Genomic DNA, 14,360 nt, shown 5'->3' with positions numbered 1-14,360 from the left:
AGTTCTGATGGGTGGGGGTGAGACCCCTTATATAGATATTGAAAGTCCTTGAATTGGACTAGAGTTAGGAGACTTGGTGGACAAGTCTCTGAATTAGAATGGATTTTGAAGTCCTAAGAGGTAGGAAACTGATTCCTTATCCCATGAGGTTCCTTGGAGGCCAATTTACAAGGATTTATATCCCCACTAGGACTCATTTTAACAGCTGATTTATCCCTTATTAATTAATTATGAAATTAATTAATATTCAGGATTTTGGGGCCTTTCAAATGGGCCTAGCTTTCAACCCAATTATGATATAATTAATGCGATATTAGTTACATACTCAAGTTTTATTTTATTCCCTATCAATATCGCTACAAATTACTCTATATAGTGGAACGTTGAGTTGACATTAGCGAATAACTAATTGTTCTAGTTATTTCGCCATCGGTTGTTGAGATGACTCCGGACCATGTGAAATGGGGGGTTATATTGTTAAGGATGTCGTTTGAATCGGCTCCTTTAATCAAAATGTTTTATGAATTGGATGAATGCGTAAGTGACCGAGGCGGACGGTTCAGCGGAGGGCCAAGAGTTATATGAAATATTATAACACAACTTATGCCACAGGCATATATATTGCCTTTTTATTTGAGGACTCGTGTTTTGGGACATATTTCTACGAACTATGATCCAGTGCTATCACACGGGCTGATCAGCATGTGATAGTACGTCCGTCGGTGAAAGATTTCAATCTAAAAATTATCGTTTATTGATCATAGTTTGTTTAGCTTTTACTGTTGATCAAAAATCACTGTTTATATACTGTTATTCAGTTATTATCAAATTATGGTTTATCATTGCGAGCATACACTTTATACTGCTTGCCGAGCATTTCTTTTGCTCATACTTGTTTATTATTCTAATCTTTCAGCTAAGTCAGAGCAGGTTTGAGTTCCAGATTTCATCAGGAGTTGTGTACTTATAAATAGTTTGGCGTGTTTTTCAGGTAGACTGTTTGGGACACTTGACTGGTCTAGAGGTTTGTAATAAAATTTGAATAGTTTGCAAAACTATATAAACTTATGGGTTGTAATAACATTTGGTTTGTATTAGTGTCTGTTTCATACTATAACTTGTGATCGATCCAGTTGCATGCAAGGGGTCATATATATTATATTATTCCGCTATGCCTATTTTAGTTTTGTTTATCGTATAATAACCCCCGAATCTAGACTCCGGATTTGGAGGGCATCACATGAGTGAGACAAGGCAATAAAGTTATCATTTAGATATAAAATTGTAACATGTATAATCAATTTAATTGGTGTAAAGAGTACATGCATATAATCACAACATACAAAATTGATACAAAAATTATTTTTAATTATTATACAGGTAATAAGATATAAAGATAAAATTGACTAACAAGGCAGTAAAAACAACTTAAAATAAAATATAGAGACAACATAAACATAAATAAGTATTGAGAGTAGTTTATGTACCTTAGTTTTCAAAGGAAAAGGGGTACAGTGTTGCTATTTAAAATAAATTAACTTCTTCTGTATCTTTCTTGCCATAAGCTCGCGACTTATTTTCCTTCTCGACAAGATAACGAAAAGATACGACCCCCACTTAGAGTACTTTCCTGCTGATAACGTGTTAAATAATATATGGGGCTACTCGATCGATTTGCATACCATATGTGTTATATTTCGAATTAGTTTTTAAAAAAAAATTATTTTCGTTGAGAGACGTAGAAAAATATAGTGAAATCGGATTTTAAAAAAAATTACGGTTTGACGGGAAAAAACAAATTAAAAACGGAGGGAAAATGCTGAAATTGGGCGTGGGAGGGTGCAGAGTAGTTTGGTGGGGTGATTTAAGAGGTACCATTAGATTAGGTAGATATAATGGCTTAGATTGGTTCCTAGTTTATATTTTAATTTTAGTTTGTATTTGATCATTCTCCTATAATATATAATATAAAAGTAGAGAGAATAAGAAAAAACTTAAAATTTTATATTTGTTGATATCACGAGATAATGTACATAGATAATGTACATGTAAGTTTTTTATAGCTATGTACATGTAAGTTTTTTATAGACTTATAAAATATAGGTTACTTGATAAGTGAAAAGTCAAGAATTTGTATAAATTAATGGGATAAAGGTGAAATGTCAAACGATATCTAGAAAATTAAAAGTCATGCAATAATATCATAGCAAAGAGAAATTTTTGTACTTATTGTTATTTTTGTCCTTTTTTTTTCAAAAATAACAGATTATTTTGGTAGTAAATATATAAAACTATAAATCTTCAAGGCTTTTGTTGCGGCGTACAAAAAATCTTCGCGTCACCTCTCTAAAATCTCTCTAAAATCTCCGCCGCATACTCCGGTCCATGGCGGCGCGTATACTTCCACGCGTCCTTCCTATCGCCTCTCTCTCCACACTCCGTTCATCTTCGCACATAAAATCTCTCTCGACTCTCTCAATTAACAGATTCTCGGTCTCATTTTCGTCCTCGGTTTCTTCGCTCTTCGGTATTCGCCGGCGCCGTCGAATTTTAACCGAGGCGCCGAGATGCAGCGAGGAGTGGGGTGTAAAGAAAGGATTTTTCGCGGAGCAGCGAGGATATCGAAAGCTGCGAAGGCGTGCGGTGAAGAGTAAGCAGAAGGAGTTGGAGCTTTGTGTTAAGATTTGTGTGGAAGAGCAGTTGCCTGATGATCCTGAAACTCTGGTATGTGTGTGTGTGTGTGTTTTTGTTTATATGTGTTTGTTAGAATCGTTATTTAACAATGTGAAGGTTTATGAAAATTTGAAACTAACCAAAAATCGACTACAGTAACTACTTGAAAATACTTCACGAGCTTTTAGAGGATGTAATTAAGTGAGTAACTGATATGCAAATATAGCCACCAATAACTAAATGTACAAGAGATAAAATGAGTACTTATAACCTATGTTACTCCGGTTCTTTGGTTTCGGCTATTGTACTTAAGGCGGACACTTGGACACAATTTATAGTTCGAGTTAATAGTAGCATGGAAAAAGAATAAAGTTAAGAACAAAAGAAATGAGAAAAGTGTAGAAGACGAGATGACGATGCCTTATTTACATGGCCCTTAATAAATTCATGATTAATTTGATTTTTAGTTTAATTTTTTGCTACAGAATTTTACTAATATACCTATTTAATATATGCTGGGTCCTGTGCCTTTGTCCCAAAATTTGAGTCCCGCACACCGATATGTATTGCCTCCTCAAAATGTGATAAATGGCCAGCATAATGAAGTACGTTGCAGAAAAATGTTTTGGGTTTTAAGGAAATGTACTTCAGACACCTGTAACCATAATGATGTATACATTCTGCTCGATAAATAGGATAACGGAAATGTGGTAAATTTATATATACAAGTTGGATGGAAGTACTGGGCACTAATTAGCAACAAAAAAGTACCAGCTTAGTTCTTATTCTTTGGTTACTAGTTATATGCCTACCTGACGAGAAAAAGCTTAAAATTTTGTTATGAGAATTTATGACCAATGGTGTGCTTCCTTTTGTGGTACAAATAATTAGTTACAAGACGGAGCGAGCCTGCCTGATCTGTTTGTAATCTCTGCTTACATTTTTCTATTAAGCAGTGTAGGTCAAGCTGTCTGACTTGGCACAATTAGGTGTAAACCGTTACATATATTTTGTGGCTGCTGGGTAGCCTGTAACTGCAGTAGAATATGTCTAGGCATTTTGTTTTCCTGCACTATATTGGACCTCCTGTCTAGGCCATTGAGGTTACACAAAGATATACTAAACCCAGATATATGTTCATAGAGGTGAAAATTAGATAGAAACCCCTTGATACAGTTACACACATCAAAGTACTAAAAAAATTCCTCTTACCTGCTCAGATACGCTAGCGCTTTTCTGAGCATTGGCTACATGGAGCACTGTGGCAGGTCAAAAAAATATGTTAGACCTTAAGAATTTTATGTGAAAACAGGCGGGGCTACCACTCCCTAGAATTTTTACGAGTGTTTCTTAGATGATTTATATTTATTTTTGCGTGTTATTATTTGAATTTACGTGCGAATATAAAACTACAGAAGAGATTAGTTCCATTTTATCTAGTGATTTATTGGTTTTTTAGCATATAGATTTTTTATATACACAATATGTATTAGGCAAGTATAAAGTATAAACTATAAAAATTTGTTACTGGTGACGGATATTACCAAAGAATAATATTACAGCTTCAAGGTTTTTCTTATAGTTGAATTTTATAATGTCTATTTTTAGTAATAATATTTGTACAAAAATGTGTCTTAAAAATAAATTTTATTGAACACCAAAAAGAAAAAAAGATAGGTGTATCTTTGCCCACCTTGAGTTTGACTCCTTGCTACTCCACCGTGTGAAAGTATTCGTTCAATAAAATAAATACTACCCCCGCCGTCATTGTTAACACTTTCCTTTTTAGGATGTTCCATCCAATTGTTAACATTTTCTACCATACCATATTTTTCTTCACTAATTTTAGTAGGTCTCACTAACCCACTTTTTTCTCTCTCTTTTCTTTACATTTCCTTATCTCCTTGCCCGGCCCAAATGTTAGCAATTGAGTGGGACGGAGCGGGTATTAGGCTTTATAGAAGCATTTACATGTGGCCAAGGGACCCTTATGAAAAATATTATATTTGTATCTTTAAATTGCAATCATAACCATATAAACAGGTGATAATTGTCTTTTACACAAGCAAGACAATTTTTTTTTGTTCTGTTAGATCAGTTTATATCTTTCAACTTTTTAAATTTAATATATTTTTTAAATTTCTTAATTATTTTATGATAGAAAACATTGGTTTTCAAGTTACCCAGAGTAATTGATTTACTGAAATGCCCTCACATCATTCATCATTTCATATCTCGCAACTACGTAAATATTGAGACACTATCATCGGAATCGATAACTCTCCTCTGAGTGTACTCTTGTTAGATTGTAGACTTTACGCAGTTAGTTGAATGTTTTTACTTTCCTCACTCGGCACAGGATATTGCAGAAGTTTTACGACTTAATGTCCCGATGGCCATGAAAGTAGCATTTGATGGTTTGAAAGATTCAGAGTATAAAACAAGAGATCCCGCAATTGATGATGTTGGTTGTTTTGAAAATGTTGAATTGTCCGTACTTCTTTGCAATGACGAATTTATTTGCAAACTTAACAAGGACTGGAGGGGCGAGGAACATGCAACTGATGTTCTCTCCATGTCCCAACATATTCCTGAACTAAAGCTTCCAATAGTAAGAACAATTTACTCGTCTCTCGCCTCATCATTACCCAAATTATTGTTTTTAAACATTTCATTCTTTTGCAGCTCATGATGGGTGATATTGTAATATCTGTTGAGACAGCGGCACGGCAAGCAGCAGAAAGAGGGCACACTCTTCTTGATGAGATACGCATACTTGTGGTTGGTTTCATAGCCTTGTTGACATAATTTTTTTTTTACTTTTCAGTGTTCATCTTATAATATTCTGAAGTATTTTTATCCTCTCTTTTGGAAAGTATCCGGACTCTTGACTTTGAAAGCAATGCTTCTCTTTTCTTTACATTAAGTTACTTGTTCCTTGTAATTGTTTTATAAATGTAGACGGGAAGAGGATAAGTCAATCTTCTATGAGAAATAATATGCAATACTGGGAAGGAAACTTCTATTATCAAATCTAAACCATTTCGTCCTGGGATAACAAATGGTGCATATGTTGCCACTGATTCTTAATAAATACTCATCAAGTCACTGTTCATGCAAAATGACTTTAAAAAGATTAGAATATTATGTTTGTCTTCATTTGTTTCATACTTCATTGTTTAATATATATTTGGCTTAAGGAAAATATTAATACTCTCTAGAGCATCCGCTGCCCGCTGGCATAGATTCGGATTTAAGTGTTTTTTTGGTTAATAAGAATCACTCTTCTTTCTTCTGTTCTCCCTGTGTGTGTAATTCAGTGATTCCCTTCCGGCTGACTGAAAATTTTGGACCAGGTACAGTTTGAAGGCCAGATATAAGACTCTTCTTGTCAGCTTAAACTAAATATATAAATTCTTTATCCCTTCAGGTTCATGGATTGCTACATCTTTTGGGTTTCGATCATGAGCTCAGTGATGAGGCTGAAGCAGAAATGGAGAAAGAAGAGGAACTTCTTTTGAAGAGTCTAGGATGGAAAGGGAAAGGATTAATTCAGAGCGCCTATACTGCAGATGAAGATAATGATATATCTCATATAGATGTTTCAACTGGTAATGTTTATCTTGTTAAAAGATTATAAGAATCAATTTGTTTCCGTTTGTACTTTTATTTTAATAATCTTCATTTAAGGTGATTGTGATGAAACTATATCCACATTGGCAAAGTTCATACTCTAATCCCTTCTTCAGAGACCATTAAATTTCATTACCCACCAATCTTTTCCCTCATATTTAAAATTTGATTCTCCCCCCTATTATTTCAATTTGTTATTAAAGACACCTTGAGGAAGTTTTTTGTCATTAGCCCTTGAAATCAATGTATATCTTCTTCCCAAGTTTTTGTCATTAGCCCTTGAAAACTATATATATCTTTTTCGTTTTGGCACCATTTTTTCTTGATGGTATCCTGCTATCAATTTGTTAGCTGCTTTTGCTATTTCGTAGATCTGGATATTTCATAGGTTTGTAACTAGTGAATTGTTTAAAGACAGAAAGAAAGAAGGCAGTCTTCGGTTCTACAGACCAAAGTTTAGTCATATCTTTTGTGACGTGGATGGTGAGTATACTTTATTTGATTCTTTACACTGACTTAATTTGTTTTTATTAAATCTCAGTGCTTTATAAGTGAGTATTTAAAATGCCAGGAACACTGCTTAACAGCAAAAGTCGAATTAGTGAAGCAACGGCAGAAGCTTTGAGAGAGGTTATATCAAGGGGTGTAAGGGTGGTGATAGCCACAGGAAAAGTAAGCATATGATTTACTATCCTTCTTCTATTTTTTTTTTCTTTCCTCCTTGTCCACTCTTTAAGCAGTTCAGGATGTTAATCATAGAGTAAAATTTTAACAGACCCGCCCAGCTGTCATCAGTCTTTTGAAAATGGTAGATTTGGCAGGAGATGGTGGCATTGTTTCAGACTCTTCTCCCGGTGTTTTTGTACAGGTTTGTTCTATGTGCTGTACTTTGTCTTCGAGAACGTCTGCTGCTAAAAATTTACCATATACTCTACTAGCATCAGATTAAATTAAAAAACTTTTCTAATTTTGCAGTCTCACAAGATATTAAGGCCAGTTTAATAATCCTAGATAATGTTTAATTTTATTTAGAAAAGGTTTGTCATTTATTATAATCGCTTTCAGTATTTTATGTTGAAAGAAACCTAAATGATATTTATAATATACAATAATCAGAGTTCTACTTAATAGCAAGTGAACTGTCGAGTCATAACGAATCAGACTTTGGGACTGTACGCCTAACTTGTTTTTTTAGGAATTCCTTGTGAAAAAATCAGGATTTTACCTTAAAAACTGTTCAAACTCCTCTAACCTGGTAGGAAGACTTTTCAAAACTGTAGCTTCCCGTTTCTTCTTCAAAATTCAAATGCACTGTACAGTCCTCTTTTCAGAGTTATAGTGCTCTTTACTGGTTCTATGGTTACCTAACTGTTATTCTCAGACAGGAGCTAATTATTTTTTGACAAAGGATACCGAACTCTGTCCTTTTTTAATTTTGAATGCTTTAGTCATACAGAAAACATGTAAATTAAAATCAGTAAGTTATGACAAATGGAGATCCACAGATGATACGGACTTTTACTACTAAAATTTTAAGTTTTAATATAACTGTTGAAGTGGTGAGATCAACTTTGCCTCAAAAGGTCAATCTACTAAGCTTTTAAGTTGTGTAATGTTCTATTGCATATCTAACAGCTTTTCACTTTCAAGTAAAAGATTTTAAAAAAGAAAGAATATCTATTAATTTTAAATATCTTAGCTAGCCTATATAAATTGATATTTTTGCTTGCATATTTGTTGAGAAATTTAGAAAAGAAGAACGATCACTGTGTGACAAGGTATCTATTACTGCCCAATAAAAGTGATACATAAGATAAGAGGTCTTTATCAGCTTTAGAAAGAGCAGCCAACAATTAAAACATAGTCGATTAGGATCCATGATTGCAGATTGATCGAAATCTTGATTGATTACGTGTCATCTAAATATATATCCTACATCAATTTTTATATCCTAACAAGTAATCATCTTGAGACACCTTTCCTGCATCATATTAGCTTTGTATTTATCATTTTGCATTCAATAAATTTCTTATGCATTAGTTGATTATCTAGATTTGATCTCATCCTAATTTGCCATTGTATTTCAGGGATTGCTTGTTTATGGTAGACAAGGCCGTGAGATTTGTAGAAGGAATTTAGATCCTGATGTATGCAGAGAGGTAATTCCTTTTCTGTTTTCTTTGCGATAATCTTTTAAGACCATCCTTCACAGGACCATAGATCGCTTGTGTTCTTAAAATTATATTAGTAAACTGTTGATTTCTTAGTGAGCTGATAAGAATGAAACCTCTAGATTTGAGGGTTGTGATTAATCCTTAATTTTGGTAAATGTAGTGCCCTTTTGGGGTTCTTTCCATGGCATAATCTGATCATCCTAATTTTGAGGGTTGTGTGTGTGTTGCGTAATTGTAATTCTAGCATATAATAAGGTGGGTGACATGCTAACATGTATGCATTAAACACTTAGTTTTTTTAATACTATATCCGTGTAGCCCTTCAGCTGTTCATTCTCCAATCTTATTGTAGTGCCCTTTTGGGGTTCTTGCTTTTCATGGAGTAAGCTGATCATCCTAATGCAAGACTTTGCTAATTATTCAATATATGAATGGGGTTGCTTGCTTCTGATTTTATCACACATTCAACTGGTTGGCGCACTTACCTATATGCATCAAACACATTTTAGTTTTTTTATACAATTTCCATGCAGCCCTTCATTTTTGCACTCCCCATTCTTATTGTAGTGCCCTTTTGGGGGTCCTCTATTTCCGTGCAGTAAATTGATCATCCCGATGCAAGACTTTGTTAATTATCTGACATTGGAATGTTGTATGCATGTTGCTTAATTCTGGTATTTATCATATGTTGGGGTGGCATGCATCAAGCACATCTTAGTTGTTTTTATACCAGTCCCTTCAGGCTTCAGCTGTGCATTCCCCATCCTTATTGTATTATATTCTCTATTTTTTATTCAGAGCAAACCAAATTAAAATAGAACCTGCGGTCAAATTTTTTGCCTGTTCTATAAAAAATTAGGAAAAATTGTATCCCCTTTGTATTATAAATTATATAATCAGGATGGTATGTAAGCTCATTGGATGATGATATGGAAATTCTTTATTTCTGGATATACTATATGTTACTCCATGAGTTTTAATTATGTTTTTGATTTAATAAAGTGTATAGTTTCCGATTAAGACCCCCCCCCCTGTTGAGGCCTTGAGGGTTTAAACTATAGTAAATCCTGATTCCTATTGCATGAGAAATACTAGATATGATTGCAGTAACAATATTAGTGTTGTTGGTTTCTTTATTATATATAACGGTGTCTTTAATCTTCTATAAGTGCAGGCATTTCTCTATTCTGTTGAGCATAAAGTTCCACTTATTGCATTCAGCCAGGACCGTTGCTTAACATTAGTAGATCACCCTCTTGTGGACTCACTTCATACTGTATATCAGGAGCCAAAGGTGCCTTGCTCTTTAGTTGTTTTCTGGTAGGATAACCATTGTACTTGTTTGCTAGGTGTTCTTTACATATTTCATACCATCTTTTAATAGGCAGAGATCATGCCTTCTGTGGAGCATCTCTTGGCTAGCGGTGACATACAGGTATCTTACAAATGTTTTATTGTCAACGCATATCAAATTACATTAATAAACACCACAAGATAGCTAGAACCTAGAACTAATGAAGTAGTGGCAAGTGGGACGAAACCCTAGGGATTGTAAATATTTAACCTTTGTAAAATCAAAAGTTCAAGTTCTTAGTTTGCTTGGAACATTCAACAAACATGTGGTGTGAGTATAATATGTATGTTAGAACTTGGAAGTATGACAGATGTTTAAGCATACTCAATAGCATATTATGTATGTGTATCTTTTTACATGAGCCCATTAGAACCATCATCAAGCCTATATATAGCAAAGTCCTCTTGATAAGTGAGCACATATCCAGAAACTTTACTTTCTTTTTCGGCTAATACATTCTATTTTGATTAAGTGCACAACTTAAAAGTAGTAAAAAATTGAGCAGTCAAGTTATATTTCTGCTTTAACTAATATCCCAAACTTGGCTGCCATTATAACATCAAAAAGCCAACTCTTGCTCAAGTAAGTTTCAATCTGGAACCAGTTTTTTTGCTCAGCCTTTGATATTGAGAATTGGACAAATATTAGGAAAGAGGGAGAATAGACATATAGTCACTTGTCCTCTTGTAGTTTGGTTTTCTTTTGTTACTCGAGCTTTAACAATATTTCAAATTTTGCAGAAGGTGTTATTTTTAGATACTGTTGAGGGGGTGAAAACTACACTGCGGCCTTATTGGTCAGAAGTCACAACCAATCGTGCCTCCGTAGTCCAGGCACAGGATGACATGCTGGAAATTGTCCCCCTAGGAACTTCCAAAGGGAGCGGCGTAAAGATGTTGCTTGATCATTTGGGTGTCAGTGCTAAAGAGGTTTGTTAGCAAGTGTACTGTAAAATATTGTTTACTGAATGGCTGCTATTGTCACTTCATACTAATTGACTCGCACTAACACCTGTTACACTTATGGTAGGCCCTGTGTCATATCCCCAGAACATGATATTTCATCATGTGTTTTTTTGTTGCTTTATGTTTTTAAAATTTTATGTACTTGCTGAAATATTGTCTGATAGGGTAGACAATTGTGTGGCCGCCTCCGAAGATGCCTTCTAAAACTAGTGATTTGGCAATATTTTAAATATTTACATCATCACAACAAATTGGTTGGATGAAAGAATAAGATGCTGTATGATCAAACTAATCTTACTTCTTGGTTATATCTACCAACTACTATTGTATAACCACTAATATATGAAACAATAATATACATCAATTTCTCCAGAGTAAAATTTTTAAACCTTGTAATTTTTTATCTGAAATTTGAATTGAGTTTTCCTTATTACTTCTGCTGCCCATCATTATCCTATTGTTGAAAGGTATTCGACTGTGCATTGTTAATTAAAAAAAAAATTAAGAAATGAACAAAGAGGAACTAAATCAACCACCTCAGGAAATTAAAAGCAAACTACTAATATGTAAGCAGAAGTGCAGAACACGTATATAAAAAGATTAGAGTATATAGATATATGTATTGGAGATTTGAGTTTCATGTAGTGACTTTTCTAAACACTTTCGGCTTTCTTTGCAAGTATTATCTTCCCTGGACAAATAGAATTTGCTCTAGAAACTAATGATTTACATGTTGTGGGAAGCTAAGGTTATGTTTGTCGTATAGGAAAGAATGACATAAATTTGAGGCTACTTTACTCACTTTTATCATATATGCATAATGTCAGGTTATTACCTTATTCCATTTCATCACTTTGTACTAGGTTCATTCCTTCCACTCTCTCTAGTGAATGGTCTTTTCTTTCTTCAACTCATTATTTACCTTTTTTAAAAAAAAAAATCTTACGCTTGGATAAAATGTACTCCCCTGTCATCTCTTCCATCCTTCTTGTATGCATCTGGTTTCCTTCGTTAGTTTTCATTTCATTCCTACCAACCAAACCCCAGCTAAGGATTTTAATGATTTGGGAACATTAGTTGACGACCCATCTCTGTCTTGATAAATTTCGAGTTTCTTGTGAACAACAAAAAGCAATTAATCAAGTAAGACAACAAGTTTTCCAACAAGCCTTACAAGGGGCGCTAGGAACTCTGAGAGTTACATTTACGTACGGTACGTGTCAAGATTGGCATGTTGGATATCTTTTATAGGCATCTTCGATGACCCATCTCTGTCTTGATGATGATATAACATGGTGTCTTCTACCTAAAATTAAGAAATACTGTATACTAATCTAGAAGGCCCCCATAAGTTTTAGTATAGAAGGCAGTTCTAAAACTATAAATATCTGCAATAATGATCCTTTACGGGGGGGTTTTGAATCAAAAATTCTTAGGCCTGGCATATCTCCTATCTCATCTTTTAGACCTTCTTGATATTATTATTATTATTATTATTAAGACTCTTAGTTCCAACAAATTCCCTAGAAACTATTGTGTTACAGGAGATTTTGTGTTCATTATTTAAAAATGAACTATTTTTTAATGAGTGATAGAAGTGGAAATACAGGGGTAAATGAGCAGTAAAGGTCACTTGAACAGAGTGATGGAAGTGGAAATACAGGGTAAACGGACAGTAAATGTCACTTGATGAGTGAAGCTCATAAAGCTGTTTGATTTTTTTATTTTTATTTTTGTGGGGTGGCAGTAGGCAATTATAAAGTTATGAAGTTTGTGGAATTTTGTTTATCAGGTGATGGCTATAGGTGACGGGGAAAATGATGTTGAGATGCTTGAGCTAGCTTCTCTAGGAGTAGCTCTCAGTAATGGATCCGACAAGGCTAAAGCTGTTGCTGACATCATTGGTACCAGCAACGATGAAGATGGAGTGGCTGATGCAATCTACCGATATGCATTCTGAGCAAGTAGATGTTCTGCGATATACACCTATTATTTTTTTAATTCACGACATTTTACAAGGTGATGATGCTGACAAGCAAATAGCATTCTCTCTCTCTCACAGCAAGAGAATTTTTTTTTTCTAACTGCAGAAGAACATGTCATATATATAAAATTGTTGGTCTTCTCACATCTCACTTTCACTATATTGCAGGATCTCTTAGTTTACTAGTTATCAATCGTAGTGGTCTTTCCCAGAGCTATTTTCCCATGGAAACCAAGATAAGCATGAATTCATTTTTGAGATATGGTACCTGAGGGATATTGTATCCAGGAAGACAGAAGGTAATGTTACAAGGTTTTAACAAAAAAAAGCTTCTGGTTTCTCAAATGAAAGGGCCAAGATGGGCCTTGCAAAGTTACAGTAATTTGTTTGACTTGTGCAATAAAATTGTGAATCTGTTATTTTCTAAGTTATTTTACCAATTACTCAATTAGTCGTGTGTTGACAGTAATTTGCTCGACTAATACGGAAATGATGATTTATATTTTTTTTATGCAAGAATCGTGCCATACTGGTATAATCGAATATAGGAATAATATTTGACATAATTTGTAGCCCGTTCTGGATCTTGAATTTAACTATTTCTAAATGGGATCACACCTTTTTAACCTAAACATAAGGAGTTCATAAAGAATATGGATAAAACTTTTCATTCTTTTCATTTAACTGAAATCCTCTATATGTAGTAAAAGAGTTTGTTGAATTACTCATTTTGTTAATTTTTGTCACATTAATTTTAAAATTCACACTTGATTTTTTTTAAGTCTTCCGTTCAATCTCTAATTTTCTCCATTAATTTAAGTAGCTTACACCCATGCTGAAGCATGAATTTTTATTAATATTTATATAATTACAATTTCGTGTTATAATTAATGTAACGAAAATATAGTATAAATAATTAATACTAAAATAACAATTATATAATATTTGAATAAAATTTGTTATGAACTTATATATTTATAAATAATAATATAAATATTTATTATTAGAGAGTTTCGAACATGTGAGATTGAGTTTTATATTATTTTAATTTAATATTTAGATCTAAAGGTTATGTGGTGGGTTTATTTGCAAATTTAATAATTTTTAAATCAAATATGTAAGAATTTAATCAACTTTCATTATTCAGACGTAGGGAGAATTTTGTTAAATATTATTTATAACTATAACATGTTGACCGAGTTGAACCAAATTATCGAATTCGAGCCGATATACCCCGATGAGCTAAAATTTAACCAAATTTTCAAGTATGTGTATTTTTAGTATAACTTAGATGCATACTCGGGTTCGATTTAATTTAATCACGTAAACTCGATTTTTATATTGAAATTTTGCTCGTGTACAAAGTTCGAGTCAGGTCTCGTGTTTTTACTTCAATATCAAACTGTTCGATGAAGTGAATAGAATGCACCATACAAACATTAAATAGAAATAACATTTGATACAACAGTTTTTTTTTCTTTTTTTTTTTTGAAAATTTGATACAACTGTCTTATTTTGAAATACGAATTAACACTTCCTATACTAATATTTTGATGAGAAATGCTATATTTTTAAAA

The 14,360-nt window shown here is 33.4% G+C and overlaps 1 protein-coding gene across 2 annotated transcripts; it reads left to right on the top strand.

Moving 5' to 3' along the window:
• Positions 1 to 2,298: 2,298 nt before the first annotated feature.
• LOC141720716 (endoribonuclease YBEY, chloroplastic) lies at positions 2,299 to 13,358 on the top strand. Of its 2 annotated transcripts, none has more exons than XM_074523309.1 (13): positions 2,299 to 2,724; positions 5,033 to 5,284; positions 5,359 to 5,454; positions 6,104 to 6,284; positions 6,721 to 6,789; positions 6,878 to 6,978; positions 7,082 to 7,174; positions 8,394 to 8,465; positions 9,655 to 9,774; positions 9,865 to 9,915; positions 10,575 to 10,763; positions 12,592 to 12,818; positions 12,952 to 13,358. In XM_074523309.1, exons 1-12 carry the CDS (start codon positions 2,386 to 2,388, stop codon positions 12,757 to 12,759), a joined length of 1,731 nt encoding a protein of 576 aa, XP_074379410.1. In that variant the 5' UTR covers positions 2,299 to 2,385; the 3' UTR covers positions 12,760 to 12,818; positions 12,952 to 13,358. The 2 variants fall into 2 exon arrangements, with proteins under 2 accessions (XP_074379410.1, XP_074379411.1); XM_074523310.1 differs by having other exon boundaries at positions 2,585 to 2,724; positions 5,043 to 5,284.
• Positions 13,359 to 14,360: the final 1,002 nt, after the last annotated feature.

The sequence above is a fragment of the Apium graveolens genome, chromosome 4 (assembly GCF_009905375.1).
Source record: "Apium graveolens cultivar Ventura chromosome 4, ASM990537v1, whole genome shotgun sequence".
Classification (NCBI taxonomy): domain Eukaryota; kingdom Viridiplantae; phylum Streptophyta; class Magnoliopsida; order Apiales; family Apiaceae; genus Apium; species Apium graveolens.
The sequence above is the reverse complement of the archived record's forward strand: the minus strand, read 5'-3'. Positions and strand labels throughout refer to the sequence as shown.